Source organism: Nycticebus coucang, chromosome 12, assembly GCF_027406575.1.
Source record: "Nycticebus coucang isolate mNycCou1 chromosome 12, mNycCou1.pri, whole genome shotgun sequence".
NCBI lineage: Eukaryota > Metazoa > Chordata > Mammalia > Primates > Lorisidae > Nycticebus > Nycticebus coucang.
Window position 1 is genome coordinate 54,229,553 of NC_069791.1, and position 14,178 is coordinate 54,243,730.

Genomic DNA, 14,178 nt, shown 5'->3' on the forward strand with positions numbered 1-14,178 from the left:
AGGGGGCCCTCTTGCCCAGTTACATTCTGGGACCTCTTGGAGACTGTGGCCTAATCTTCTACTCCTCACCTGTCACATCAAGCTTTAGATGTCCCCCATGGCTTCCCATCACTCGGGAAACTAAATCCCCTGCCTAGTTTTCTGGCCTCCACTTGTGTTTCCATTCATATAGGCTCAGGTTCTGTCCCAGGTTCATCCCAGTCTTTTCACTGGCTGTTCCTGCTGTGCAGAATACTGTTCCCCCAGTGTCCACGTGGTCTGCATTGTCTTGGCTTTTCTGTTTCTGTAGACTGTCACCTTCCTCCGGTTGGTCTTCTCTGACCCCCAATCTGTAGCAGCCATTCCTCTTTATTTCTTCTTTTGTTCTCATCTTCATCTGAGAGTTTCCTACTTGTGTATTGGTTTACTTACCACTACCTTCCTCCCCTTGAAGATATGTCCCATGGAAGGAGGGATCTTGTCTCCAGGACCAGTGTTGTTAGCCTCAGTGCCTGGAAAAGAGCTCACAGTGCAGCTGACTCTTGGTGAAAGACATTTGTTGCAGGCATTTCTGGATCAACCTTTTGGATCAGCCAAGGGTGGTCCTGAGCTGGCCCAGGTTCTTCCCTCAGGCCTGCTCCTGAGGAGACTAACCAGAAGGGAATAGTTCCCAGCGTCTTGGTCAGAGGCGTGATGTGTTGGTGATGTTTTGGTATCAGATCATGCCATTCAGGGAGGTCATGTTCGGGGAGCAACAGGAATCATGCAGGTCTGCCCATGGCTGGGTGTGTCAAAGCAGCCCTCTTAGGGTCTAGATTATGCTCTGGCCAGACACTCAGCTGTCCACTTTGAGGGATTCTGCAACCTCACTCACTCTACTTGGCTAGTAACAGAGAGATCCTTGTGTGACTTGCTTCAGCCTGAGTGCCGAGCTGCCCGACTCTGATTTGAGTTTCAGACTTTTCCTGTCCATGTGCCAAAAAAGCTGGGCTTGTTCTAAAAAGATGAGGGGATCTGAATCGGGACCCAGCGTGGGGGAGATGGGATAGGACACTGGCACACCTAGAAGGATACAAGGAAACTCCTCTGTGTGACATCACAGCATGTCTTACAAAGTCAGAGGTGGGTGCAGATATTCTCCTGGTCTGTTACGAGAACCTTCCTCAGCCCCTTTGCAGGGCACAGAAGGGGAGACAGTCACCTGGCTCAAAAAAGTTTAGAATCCACATTCTGGTACTCATCAAGAGATACTGCTACAGTTTTTATTAAAATCTTCTGTTGGAATAATGTACAAGAAAAGCAAAGCAATTTCAGGGGCCAAGGGGTACTTCAAATTATATTTCTCAAAGTATTTCTGCAGGACAGAAATATTCATTGTTAGAGTCAAAAAGTTCTTCTTTTCAGGCCTTTTAATATGCTCATCATGGCTCTCAGAAAGGTGAAACATCCTGCAGTGGTTTCCGATCTTTTAGACCCTGGAATCCTTTTTTTAGCTAAAAATCTCTCAGTACACACCTCAGGAAATGGTGTGTTGGAGAAAGAACGAAGGTGAGAGACAAAAATCAAATGCCCTTCACGAGCATTTAGAGATTGCTGTGTGTTCTGCGTGGTGCCAATTACTGTGAGAAACATAAAGTGACAACAAAGCAGGTAGCCAGTCCTTAGGTTAGGATAAGAAGATTTTCAGGTGCAAAACGCTAGGAAATAGTAAAAGAAAAGCACACGGGCAAGAGCTACAATGTGTGGTATAAGCTATAAAACTCTAGGAATGCAGAGAGGAAGGAGACTCCATCTGGTAAGTATGTTGCAACAGTCAGAGGAGGCCTTCTGGAAAGTGGGAGTGGCATCCCCTCGGAGAATGGGTGACGACCGAAGGCCTTAGAAACCCTTGGTTGGCATCTCCCACTTGTTGTAGTGGTTAGGCTTGTCAGGGGCGTGGTTTCTCCTGTCCGATGTCATGGCAGGGCTTGTGAAAGCCAGAGGCAGCTCAGGAGCTTGGCTTGTTGGCCTTTGAACTCTTCTGACATAGGGATGGTGATAAGGTGATAAGGGAATGTTTATTTCTAAATAGTGGAGTCCCCCTCTGAGTCAGCACCTGAATCCCTGCCCAGGAGTGATCGGTAAGTGACACGAAGACCTCACATCTGTAGATATTTGTCCTTGAGCTGGAAGCTGCAGAGAAGACCTGCCAGGGAGACCAGGTGTACACTGTTAAATTCTGTTTGAAGTGAGTCATGCATCTTCCTGCCCCAGCATCTGTGTTGCTTTGACCATGGCCCTGTGGATTAGTGAGGTGTTCTTTCCCATGCCTAGTGACTCACAAGTCAGATCTGTATTGCTGAATGGCCCAGAGAGGTCTCCTGAGCATTGGTGTACTTGCCAATGAGTTACTCACCTAGGCTGCGCAGGAAACAGGTCCAGGCACGTGAGTTTTAAGATTCCCCCTGGCCGCCTTTGACTTTGATGTTTATTGGTCGCCATTGTAGCTCACAGAATAATGGAGCAGAGAATGCGTTTCGTTGCTGCCCTGACTCCCAGCTGTGGGGCACATCTGTTTCTCCAGCTGGGACTTGGCTCATTGAAAATGAGAGATATGAGGATGGTTGGTGGGATGACCAGATGCATCCCTCTGTCTTGGGTCAAACTGCTACGCAGAGCACGTGGCTTCTTTTTGTATCAGCCACCTCATTAACATTTCTTCTCTCCTTTCTCCACACCGGCGCTGTCCCCAGGAACGTGCCCAGGTTTGGTTTTCAGTGTGGTAACAGGTGTTGTGTGCCCCTTATCTCTCCCCCACATTGTATTCTTCTGTTTAGGATGTTACGTCTAGTGACTGTGTGTGGCGTGGCCGTTCACATCCCGTAGCGTCCAGTCCTACACCCTGACGTTAATGTACATATGGTGTCTGGTGATGATTGGCAGCCAAGGTCATGCTCTGTGTATTAACCAGTGTCTGATGCTTTGGCTTAGGAACATTCCCGGCCTGAGTATGAAACCAAAGTTCGAGAGAAAATGCTAAAGGGGAGCAACAAGTCGGTTGTCCAGAAACTGGAAGTGAGCACGCCTGAGGACGAGGAGGTAAGGTGATGCTGCTCTTCTCTCGTCATCCCCTTGACTTGCTGAGATCGTGTTGGCATTTAGTTTGGAACTCCTGGTGAAGGGAGACTGGGCTGTGAGGAAGGCGGTGCGGGTAAGATGATACGAGAGTGCAGCTGGCGCTCAGGGGAGCAGGAGCTCATCATCTTTTGCCATGACTTGGTCTGCGTCTCTTTGCTGGGGGGTGCTGCATGGACAAAATGGGAGGGCAGGTTGAAAAAGAAAGAAACTGTTTCAGGCCTGGTGCTTCTGGATACCACCACCTAAATGTTGCATAATAATGACCTTACTGAATGTTTGCTCTGTGCTGGACACTGCTCAAAGCACATTATATTGTCTCATTTTAGTCTCACAAAAAAATCTATGAGACTGGTCCTACAGTAATGAAAACTCATGAAAAGAATTACGTCCACAGAGTAAGTCATTTGCCAGAGGTCGCACAGCCAGTAAATGATGGATGGACCTGGGATTCCAACGCAGGTCTATTACAGTCCTGTACCTAACCACCATGCATACTGCCTTCCAAAAGCAATGGGAAGTCAAATCCTAAAGCAAGAAATGGCTGTTGCGGCCAGTAGGATACCCGTGTCCATGTTTGCTCGAGTTACTCACAGGAGGCTCCGTACATTTCATTTTATCTGGGTGGGTCTCCAAAAGGAGAAACACAATGGTGAACATGTCCTTTGAGTCACATTTCTGAGTTTTATGGTGGCTTCCAGTCGTTAAAACAGAGCTTCATAATTTTTGCTGTGATCTGTGAGTACTAATAGTATGTGTGTGCATGTATGTGTGGGTGGGTGCTCTGTGAGAGTACCTGCTCGGAGTGCCGCCCTCTTTGAAACCAGAGGACTCTGTGAATGTGTGTGTGTGTGTGTGTGTTTATGTCTTTCCTTATCTGGTTCCTGAAATAAAAAATCAACAAGATTGAAAATCTGTTACTTTTACATGTATCTTTTCTCCATCTTGGATTTGAATTCAAATTTCATTTCATTTTACATTCTTTAAGTTGGAGCCATTCTTTTAACATGCAAATTTATGCAAGCATCAAAACAGAAGAATGTGGTGTTTTTGAGCTCAGAATACTGCCTTTTTTTTTTTTTTTAAGAAAATAGGAAATTAAACTAAAGAGAGAGAGGGTGGTCCTCTGAATTTTTTTAGATGAAGAGCAAGTCCAAGACCACCAGTTATTTGGGGGAAATAATGAATTCGTTCTTAGGAAAGACTGATCATCACTGCCACCCTCATCAGAAAGCAAGCATTCTCTGTTCTGTCAAGCTTCTGCAACGCCATGCAAACTTCTTTCTTCACCCCAGAGCAATATACAATGGGTAATTTTATGGAAATCACATGTAACTTTTACTGACCACTGACTCATTTAATTTTAATTCCATGGACGGGAATGCCAAGGAACTGGAATTGCGTACATTGAGGCTGTGGTTCGAATATAAACATTGCTTGGATATATATGCATTTTAGGTCAAATAACTTTCAGGAACCATGAATAATTAAAAAACATCTGAATGCCTTATAAATGATACATATGTTTATGTTTTAGCATTCAACATCTATTTTCATTACACTGTTGAAAATGCAAAGCTCAAAGCCTCTAATGCCTTATGAGCACTAGGGAGAAATGGCCCTCCCAATGAACAGTGCAAGATGAAAATGGCCTAGGATTTGATTGTCAAGATCCCTGCTTGCGTTGCCTCGGTTGCATTAATATTGTCAGTGCTTCCGTTCCTGCTGCACATCTAGCCATCGGGGGAGGTAAAGATGGAGTGCATGCTACCATCTAAACAGTACCCACTGCATCACACAGCTCCTGGGGCACCATTGTGTGCGCCATGTTTAGGGAAGGCATCTTCTTCTAGGGAATAGACAGGGACTAAGGCTGCAACTCTAGCTGGTGGTCGTGGATGTACATTTTTTGTCCTAGAGGATCACATGGGATCCGCCTTCACCATAACCCTGAGGCCGCCACCCCTACCTCTCCTTACTTTCCTGCCTGTTGGATGATAAAAAGCTACCACTTACTGAGGCCCAGAAAGGTACAGGAATTTGCCTAAAACCATATAGCTAGTTTAGGGGGAACTGGTAATCAAATCTAGCTCTGGCTAATCCTTAAGGCCCATTGCTTTTCTTTTCCTTTTTACAGATACCAAGTTCATTTATTTTAAAAAAGATTTTTATTGAGATTTAACTTTATGCCCTAAAATTCACCCATTTAAAGTATATAATTCAGTGGTTTTAATGTATTCACAGTTTGTGCAGTTGTCACCACAATTTAAGTTTGAAACCTTCTTATTACCTCAAAAAGAAATCCTGTGCCCAATAGTTCCCAAGCCCTGGGCAACAACTAATCTACTTTCTGTCTCCATAGATTTGCAGATTCAGGACTTTCATGTAAATGGAATCGTATAATACATGGTCTTTAGCTTCTTTCACTTGGCAAATTTTTTTCAGGATTCATCTGTGTTGTAGCATATATCAATACTTCATTCTTTTTTATTGGCAAAAATAATATTCTATTTTTAGGGTCTGCCTCATTTTATTTATCCATGCATCCCTTGAGGGACATTTGGGTGGTCTCCACTTTTTGACTGTTATAAATAAAGCTCCCATGAAAATTTGTGTACACATTTTTGTTTGGCTGTATGTTTTCATTTTCACTGGCTGCATACCACTCTTGGGAGCAGAATTGCTAGGTTGTATGGTAAATGTGTGTTTAATATTTAAAAATACTGTCCTATACTATTCAGCCATTAAAAAAAATGGAGACTTTACATCCTTCGTATTAACCTGGATGGAAGTGGAAGACATTATTCTTAGTAAAGCATTCACAAGAATGGAGAAGCATGAATCCTATGTACTCAATTTTGATATGAGGACAATTAATGACAATTAAGGTTATGGGGTGGAAGCAGAAAGAGGGACGGAGGGAGGGCGGTGGGGCATTGGTGTGTGTCACACTTTATGGGGGCAAGACATGATTGCAAGAGGGACTTTATCTAACAATTGCAATCAGTGTAACCTGGCTTATTGTACCCTCAATGAATCCCCAACAATAAAAAAAAAAATACTGTCCTGTACTATTTAATATTTTCCATGATGGCTACATTATTTCACATTCCATCCAGCAATGTGTAAGGACTCAAATGTCTCCACATCCTTACCAACACTTATTATCTGTCTTTTTTATTTTCTCTGTTTTGGGGTACAAGATGATATTTCATTGCGATTTTAATTTGCACTTCCCTAATGGCTAATGGTAATAAATATCTTTTCCTGTGCTTATTGGCCATTTATATGTCTTCTTTGAAAGAATGTCTATTAAAATCCTTTGCCTCTTTCAAAAATTGAGTTAATTGGCTTTTTATTACCAAATTGCCAGGGTTTTTTTCTATCATTTTAGATACCAGTCTCTTATCAGATAAGATGATCTACAAATATTTTCTCCAGTTCTGGAGATTGTCTTTTCCCCTTATTGAAAACACTTAGAGCACAAACATTTTAAATTTTGAAATAGTTCAATTAATCTATTTTTCCTTTTGTCCCCTGTGCTTTTGTGTCACATATAAGAAATCATTGTCTAATCCAATGTCATTAATATTTACTTTTAGGTTTTATTCTAAGAACTTTATATTTGAAACTCTTACAGTCAGGGCTCTGATCAATTTTGAGTTAATTTTTGTATGTGATGTAAGGAAGGAGTCCAAATTTGTTTTTATTTGCATGGGTATTCACTTGTGCCAGCACCATTTGTTATTATCTTGACACTCTCCTTGAAAATGAATTGACTACAAATGTAAGAGTTGATTTCTGGACCTCAGTTCTATTTTATTCGTCTATTTGTCCGTTCTTAATGTACGTCTCGATTACCATGTCTGTGTGATAAGTTTTTAAATTGAGAAGTATGAGTCTTCTGACCTCGTATGTTTTTCTTTCCAAAATTGTTTAAGCAATTCTTGATGCCTCCCCTTTCCACATAACTTTTATGACCAGCTTGCCAATTTCTGCAAAAAAAAGGAAGCTGGGATTCTGATAGAGGTTGAGTTGAATTTGTAGATGAATTTGAGGAGTATTACCACCTTAGCAGTAGTAATCTTCTAATCTATGAACGTGGAATATCTTTCCATTTATTTTGGTCTTTATTTTTTCAGCAGTGATTTATAGTTTTCAGTGTATACCTTTGCACTCTTTTGTTAAACTTATCAATAATTATTTTATTCCTTTGGATGCCATTACAAATGTCATATTTTAAATTTTAGTTTTGGATCATTTGTTGCTAATATGTAGAAAAATAATTGACTTTGTGTATTGATCTTATATCATATAGCTTTCCTGAACTTATTAGTTCTAATTGGTTTTAATGGATTCCTTGGGATTTTTTACTTGCAAGATTATGCCACTTGTGAATAGAAATAATTTTACTTTTTTTTTTTTTTTTGCGGTTTTTGGCCGGGGCTGGGTTTGAACCCACCACCTCCAGTATGGGGCCAGCACCCTACTCCTTGAGCCACAGGCGATAAGGATTTACTTTATGTTTCTCTCTCATTGCTCAGTTGCCCCAATTAGAATCTCCAGTACAGTGTTCAATAGAAGTGGTGAGAATGGACTTCCTTGTCTTAGGAGAAAAGTAAAGTCTTTTATATTAAGTATGATGGGTCACTGCTATTTCTTCCTTGTTTTTAACTCTCTTTATAAGGCTTTTCTGAGAACAGTTTCATGTCATGTCAACATAATGCAGATCTGAAATGAAATCTTCATTATGTGATGACTATAGATCTGTACTGGGGAGAGGCAACATGGTAAGGTACAAAGGTTGACAGACTATGGGTCAGAACCCTGAGACAGTAATCGTGGTGCTTTCACCGGGTAGCTGAGTCCTTTTCTTGGTCTCTTCTGCCTCAGCTGTCACATGGGGGGATTGGATTACACAGTTCTCAGAGTCAGTGATTTTTTTTGCTGATTTTGGTCATCAGCTCATCACTTTGGCTATAGGACTTGTCTCCTCTCTGTTTTATATTAATAATTTGGCTCTTCTTATTGATTTTCAAGGGTGTTAGTATGGGGATGTTACTACTGGTAAAAATGTAAGTAACATTAATGGAGTGCTCAGTATGTGCAAGGCTGTACAGGTATTACTTTATTTAAGTCTCAAAATCATTATGCTCTTCAAATCACAGATGAGAAGACTGAGGTTTAGAGAGAGAAGTAACTGCTCAGTGCTGGTCTGCGGCACAGAGTATAAAGCCAGGTGGTCTCACCTAAAAGCTGCGCTTTTAACTTCTCGCTCCTGTGTGTCTCAAATGTGTTCCTTCAAAAGGTCCTCAAACACTCCTAAAAAGGCATGTTTGTTCTTCTTTCCTAAACTACAGGCAAGAAGGACTGTGGTATTCGTTGGAAAGATTGGTTAAGAACCAAACTTGCTCCCCTATTTCAGTGGTTTTGTGTAAATTTTGGTGGGTGAAGTTCCATTTCCACTGAGGACAACAGCGGATAGAATTAGCTCAGTTTACAGCAAGAGGTTCAGCAGACAGCAGAGAGCACTTGGGAATATAAACACAAACATATACTGTGTTTCCAAGGAAGAATATGGAGTCTGGAACTTTTAATAAAAGAATAGACTGGATTTTTATTTTTTTTTCTCCTGAATCAGTTTGAATCCTTTTGGGAATAGTATGTCTTGGACAGAACTGGAGACTGGAGGTTTTCATTCAAGTTTTCCTGCAGGGCAAGAAGTTTTGTTTGTTTGGTTATTTGTTGTTTTTTTGTTGATAAAGCTCTCATTTGAGTACAGATGGCATGGCGCTAGAGGAGATGGATGGAGGGCTGATGTTTGCCTTTCATCCCTCAGACCTTTCACTCAGCCCCTTCTCCTTCCCTCTCACGCCTCCTTTGCTTTCAGTATTAGAGTGTGGTCAGAAAACAGAGCTCACTCTATATAGCTCAGTAGAGGGGAAATAATATAAGTCGCTAATTATGAAGGTGTTAGAAGAAGGGATGTCGAGGCAAACAGAGGACAGTGAGGCAATGACACATTCGCACTGCAAGAAATGGGTGCCTCTCTTGGGACTAAGAGGACTTAGGGGAGAGGCAGTCTTTCCAGGTTCCAGGAGCCAGGGTCACTCAGCAGGCGCTGGAACCCTGTAGGAGGTGTGGCCACTTCCAGAAATGCCATTTGAAGCAGATAGAAAGAGTAAGGGGAGAAGTACCCTGAATCTCTTCCTCCAGCTCGCAGGCTCCCACTGATACCTCCTGTTGGCCGACTCAGACCAAAAGTCTGTTGGAGAGTTGGGAAATGTAGTTTCCAGGGTTCAGTACCCTGAAACAGAGGGCAGAGGAAAGGAATGGTGAGAGTCGATGTGAGTCAGTAAGTCAGTAACTTCAGAACCTACTAGCCATAGACCACTTGCAAGCTGGGTCCCCTTGGTTTGGAGAGTTGAGAGGCTAGTGGGGGAGAATCGACATAAAAATTTGGCAAATAGCACAAGAATGCTCCCCACCATTCACAATGAATGAATACATGAATGATCAGTTGTTTAAAACACTTTTGAACTATTGAGAGTATGTGAGTGAGAGGGTAGGTGAGAGAGTGTGTTCAGAGAGAGAGCGCGCACATGTGATGGTGTCCGTGGAGTGACCCAGGTGAGATCCGATAAAGGAAGGCTTCAAAGAGGAGGGAAAACATAGTTTTGTGTTAAGCTACAAGGAGCATGAGGCAAATAGGGTGGGAGGGCGACGACAAAAGTGGTTCTTAAAGGAGTCCTGTCTTGTAAAACATATTACTAAAAGGACTTTGAAACAAAATCCTATTTCACAGTCCCGGAGTTTCCTCGTGGAGCTTGTTGTCACCCATAGGATGATTTGGGCCCAGTGCTTGAGCTGCCTGCAGGGCTGGCTTTAATGAATGTTTTATGGCAAGCACCAAAGGGAGAAGGGAGCAAGAGGAGGGAGGAAGGGAGGTGGTGGATGGAGGGGTGTTAATTTACTGTTCAGTGCACCACCCTGGGGACAATTATTTCAAAAGAAAACTCATCTAAAGTTAAAGCACTGAAACATTTACGACAGATGCCTCTGGCAGGCGCAACAAACAAACATGTGGAATAAATTATGCATAATTGGACTGCAAAGAAACCACTGAAGGGAGGCTAGGGGATTGTCTGAGTTGAGTGTAGGGAGAAGGGAGGCCCAGGAAGCAGGGGACGGAGGAGCCTGTCCCACCCTGGGCCGAAGCAAACATGGTCCAGGCTGTGCGCGTGGGCCTTGGGTGGGTGGTTTATCAGAGTCAAGTTCCCGTGGACCCTCTTTTGGCTCTTTATGTTTTTGACCCTCAAATAGTTATTAAGTTATTATTATTAACTAATTATTATTTATTAATAGTTATTAATAACTTAATAACTATTTGAGGGTCAAAACATAAACAGCCTAAGTCCTTCTCCCAACTCTTTAGATTAAAGAAGTTTCTTATTGGCAAAGGGAGACATAGGGGGCATAGGAAAGGATTCCATGTGCCAAAGATTCTCATTGTAAATGAGAAGCTGAGGTGAGACCTGTGCCTGGTTCTGTTTCTGGAATCTTTTTCTGCACTGGTGCCTCAGGGCTCTAATCATCCTTATTATCTGCCAAGGCTCAGTTCTGAACTGTTGGGGACGCTCTGGACCTTGGTTCCCTCCACACAGCTGCATGAACAGAATAAAAACTGACAGGAAAGGGGGCTGGGGCATTCGGGAAAAGTCAGGCCCTGGGTTCAAGGACCATCAGACTGAGGGTTGGTTCAGCTCTGAAAATCTGTGGTCCCATGGCATTTGTACCTGCTCCCCTGAATTTGTCCTGTTCATTAATAAGGATGATGAAACAGATGACTGCATTTCAAGGGAAAGGTAGCTTCCTGGCTGGAACCTGTCTTACAAAGTGGAATTGTTACTGAAGGCTGCCCCTGACAATCGTATGTTGTGTTCTTGTTTAATTTTTTATTTTACTTTAATTTTGTACTCACTGTTCCCAGCTCTGGCTCCTCTCTCTGTCATCTCTCATGGAGTGTGGCTTCCATTTCTCAGCTCCTGGTCCTCCGCCCTCCCACACACCCCCACCCAAGACTCCAGACAGAGAAATGGGTGAGCAGAGGAGCTGAGAAATGGAATTTGGGGGTGGGAGCACAGCAGCCAGTTCAATTTGACTGGAGGATGTGAATGTCTGCTCAGGAGGAGTTAAAAGACTTAAATTTAAAACTGGATTCCCCCTTCCCCTCCCTCCTTAGTTGGACGTAGCCACAAGGCTCCATGTAGGTAAAAGGAAGGCTGGGGATACCATCTTGCCTGACAGCCTTGCTCTAAACTCCCAAGGGGACAGCCTTTCATCCCTGCTACACTAACTGATAATGCTGTGAGCAATTAGATTCTGGGAAGATGATAGAGGGGTTTAGTTTGGAGAAGGCTGCAGGTGATTGGACTGACTACCATATCCTGAGAATTGCTATTGTAGGAAATAAGAAAGGAAGGTTCTTGAAAACAAACATCAACAAAAGGAATTTCAGTGAGTGAGACACACTTGCCCATCGTGTCCCCACAGTGTCCCAGCTGGCTATTTCTCTAAACAAGACCCCTTCTTGGAGTTTGGGACTGACCCTTTCTGAACAGAACTTAGGGCTCTCTTACATGGCAAGATTTTTCTATATGGGTGCATTCAGATTGTTTTTTTGTTTGTTTGTTTATAGTTAAGGTAAGTTACACATGAAAACATTCTCCTGCAGAACAATTCTGACAATTGAGATGAAGTGAAAGTCTCCCTAGCGTTATCTGCTCCCAGAGTTATTTGTCTCCTTAGACATAGCCACTTTGGGTTATATCCTTGCAGACCGCGTTTCTTAGGGAAGTCCAGTCATACCTGCCAACGGCCAGAGACCACCTGATGTCACTTCAGCAGTGCTGCCTGATTTTCAGTGTCATCCTAGCTTAGCAAAGCCGAGTTTCCAGTGATTTCAGCAGAAAGCTGTGCAAAATCACTGTGAAACTAGAAGCATGAGTGGGATGTCCAGCCTGGCGCCAAGGTTGGAGAACTGGGCGAGGTTGGAGTGTCCAATGAGAGCACACATCCTTTCGTGTAGGGTTAAGCATGGATGTGTATTTTCCCCTAATGGATATTAATTTGGTTGGGAAGAAGGGCTTACTATTTAGACTGTTAAGACTTACCAAGGTGTTTTTTTTTTTCTGTTAGGTGTTTCTTTTAGACTAGGAATGCTATAAAAAAAACCCACCAAGACATTAAGTACTCTGTTGGTACTGTGAACCAACAGAGTTTGAGAACAGCTGTGTAAAGAACTTCCTATGTTCTACAGAGATTTAAGAGTAAAACAGGCAGCCAAGAGCAGAAAGCTTAAAAAGATAGTGAATTTCAAAGTTTGGGGGATTGACTTATGGCTAACTGTGGACTAAGAAAAGTGCCAGGTGGGCTGGGCTGGCTCCTTCCACACTTACTCTTTGGGCCTCCCACTGACTTTTTCTCTTGGGCCTTAGAGTTCATCTGCCCTGGTATAATTTGAGATGATTCTCTCTCTCTTCCTCCCCATCTCTGCCTCTCTATAAAAGGTACAAGTGGCAACACTCAGAGATGAGAATGGAGCGGAGATGTTCAGGGCAGATTTATTGAAAGGGAAAGGTGACCTGCCTGGGTAGTGCAAAGGTGGCATCTGCCTAGGGACAATCAGAGAACTCTCTTCTATGGGGCCATAAGGTGTGGGCAAATTCCACAGCTTGCCTGGAAGGCTTTGGTGTGTTAGGGTCCTTTGGTACAAATTTTGGGGGTGGGGCTAATTAGGTCCTTATTCTCCTTTGTCTTAGGAAGAGAAGGGGGTTCATGTAGGGCTGTGTTAGGCCCCCCAGCTCTCCCTCATTGCTATCTCTCTGCACGTGTGTGCATAGTGTGTGTGAGTGAGAGACGTCCCTTTCAATCCTTGGGATTTAAAAGTAAACTCTACCACTCCTAATCCAGAGGACGTTACTTTACTTAGAATCTCCAGGGTGGTTTAGACTCTGTGGAAAAGCATGCCAGAGAAGCATAGAATATGTCCATAAACATGTTCCTGCATGGAGCATGTGAATTATTCACCCCGAGAACAGACTCCTCGGGTGGCCCAGGCCGTCAGATGCCGGACTCTGGCCCTCTTCAACTGACAGCCTATTCTCAGCATCAGGAGGTCTGGCTAAAATAAGACCTTCTCCTCTGCACACTGTATATATTTCTACTGCCCTGGAGCTAAATTAAGAAGTTACAAATAAGGAGAACCCCGAAGCCTGGGTTATGGAAGCAGAGCTAGCCAGAGGGAAGCCTGTGAAATGAGAACACAGCGGGGGAGGAGAAGCAGCAGACCCAGCCTCGGGGCAAAGGCTAGGCAACTTCAGGATGGTGTTTCAGACCAGACCCTTGTGGCTTCTTGGAGAGCACAAGGCCCAAATATGTGCAATGATTGGGAATGCTGGAACAGCACCGTTGCTAGGGGCCAGCGCATACCATTGGGGTGTGTGATGTTAGCCACTACTAACTTGCAGTTTGAACTTTTCTTTTTTAGGTTTAAATGATTTTTCTATATATGGTCAGAAGCATGTAAATTAAATTTGTCTTTTGCTGTTTGAGCCAAGGTCGTTATTTCCCTTCCCTAGAATTCACTGGAAGTACATACATGCCCTTCAGGTTCCCTTGATCTTTCTTCCTTAATGTTCCAGAAATCCAAAAGTGCTGGCTTAAAAAAATTCCTCTGAGGTCAAAAGGTGTTTGGGCTCTCTTATTCTTTTGACACAATGGTCAAAAGAAGCCTTCAAGGAAAACTGATGGGATTGCCCTTTTGTGGGTAGGGAAACAGAGGCTTCAAGACCAGGCCCTTCTGAAAATCACTGCCCAAGCTGGAGGCTGCAGAGACCTCCCTTGCTATCCACCACTGGGGCCTGCTTAGCCACCTGCTAGCTGGCCAGAAGGGGCTTACTGCCCAAAGGAAGTGAAGCCATCTACTCCTGAGTGGACCCTGGATTCTTTCCAAGCAATAAATTAACTTTGATAAAGAACTAGCAAGAAAAGAAAAGGGGTCCTTACATTAGTTTAGATTCTCAC

General features: G+C 43.3%; 1 protein-coding gene across 1 annotated transcript in view; it reads left to right on the forward strand.

The window, feature by feature from the left end:
- The window catches only part of ANO2 (anoctamin 2), a 397,918-nt gene that overhangs the window by 225,870 nt on the left and 157,870 nt on the right, over window positions 1–14,178 (forward strand). The window contains exon 14 of the mRNA XM_053557547.1: window positions 2,950–3,057. Within this exon, the coding sequence (XP_053413522.1) occupies window positions 2,950–3,057 (108 nt within the window). The remainder of the gene's footprint in view (window positions 1–2,949; window positions 3,058–14,178) is intronic.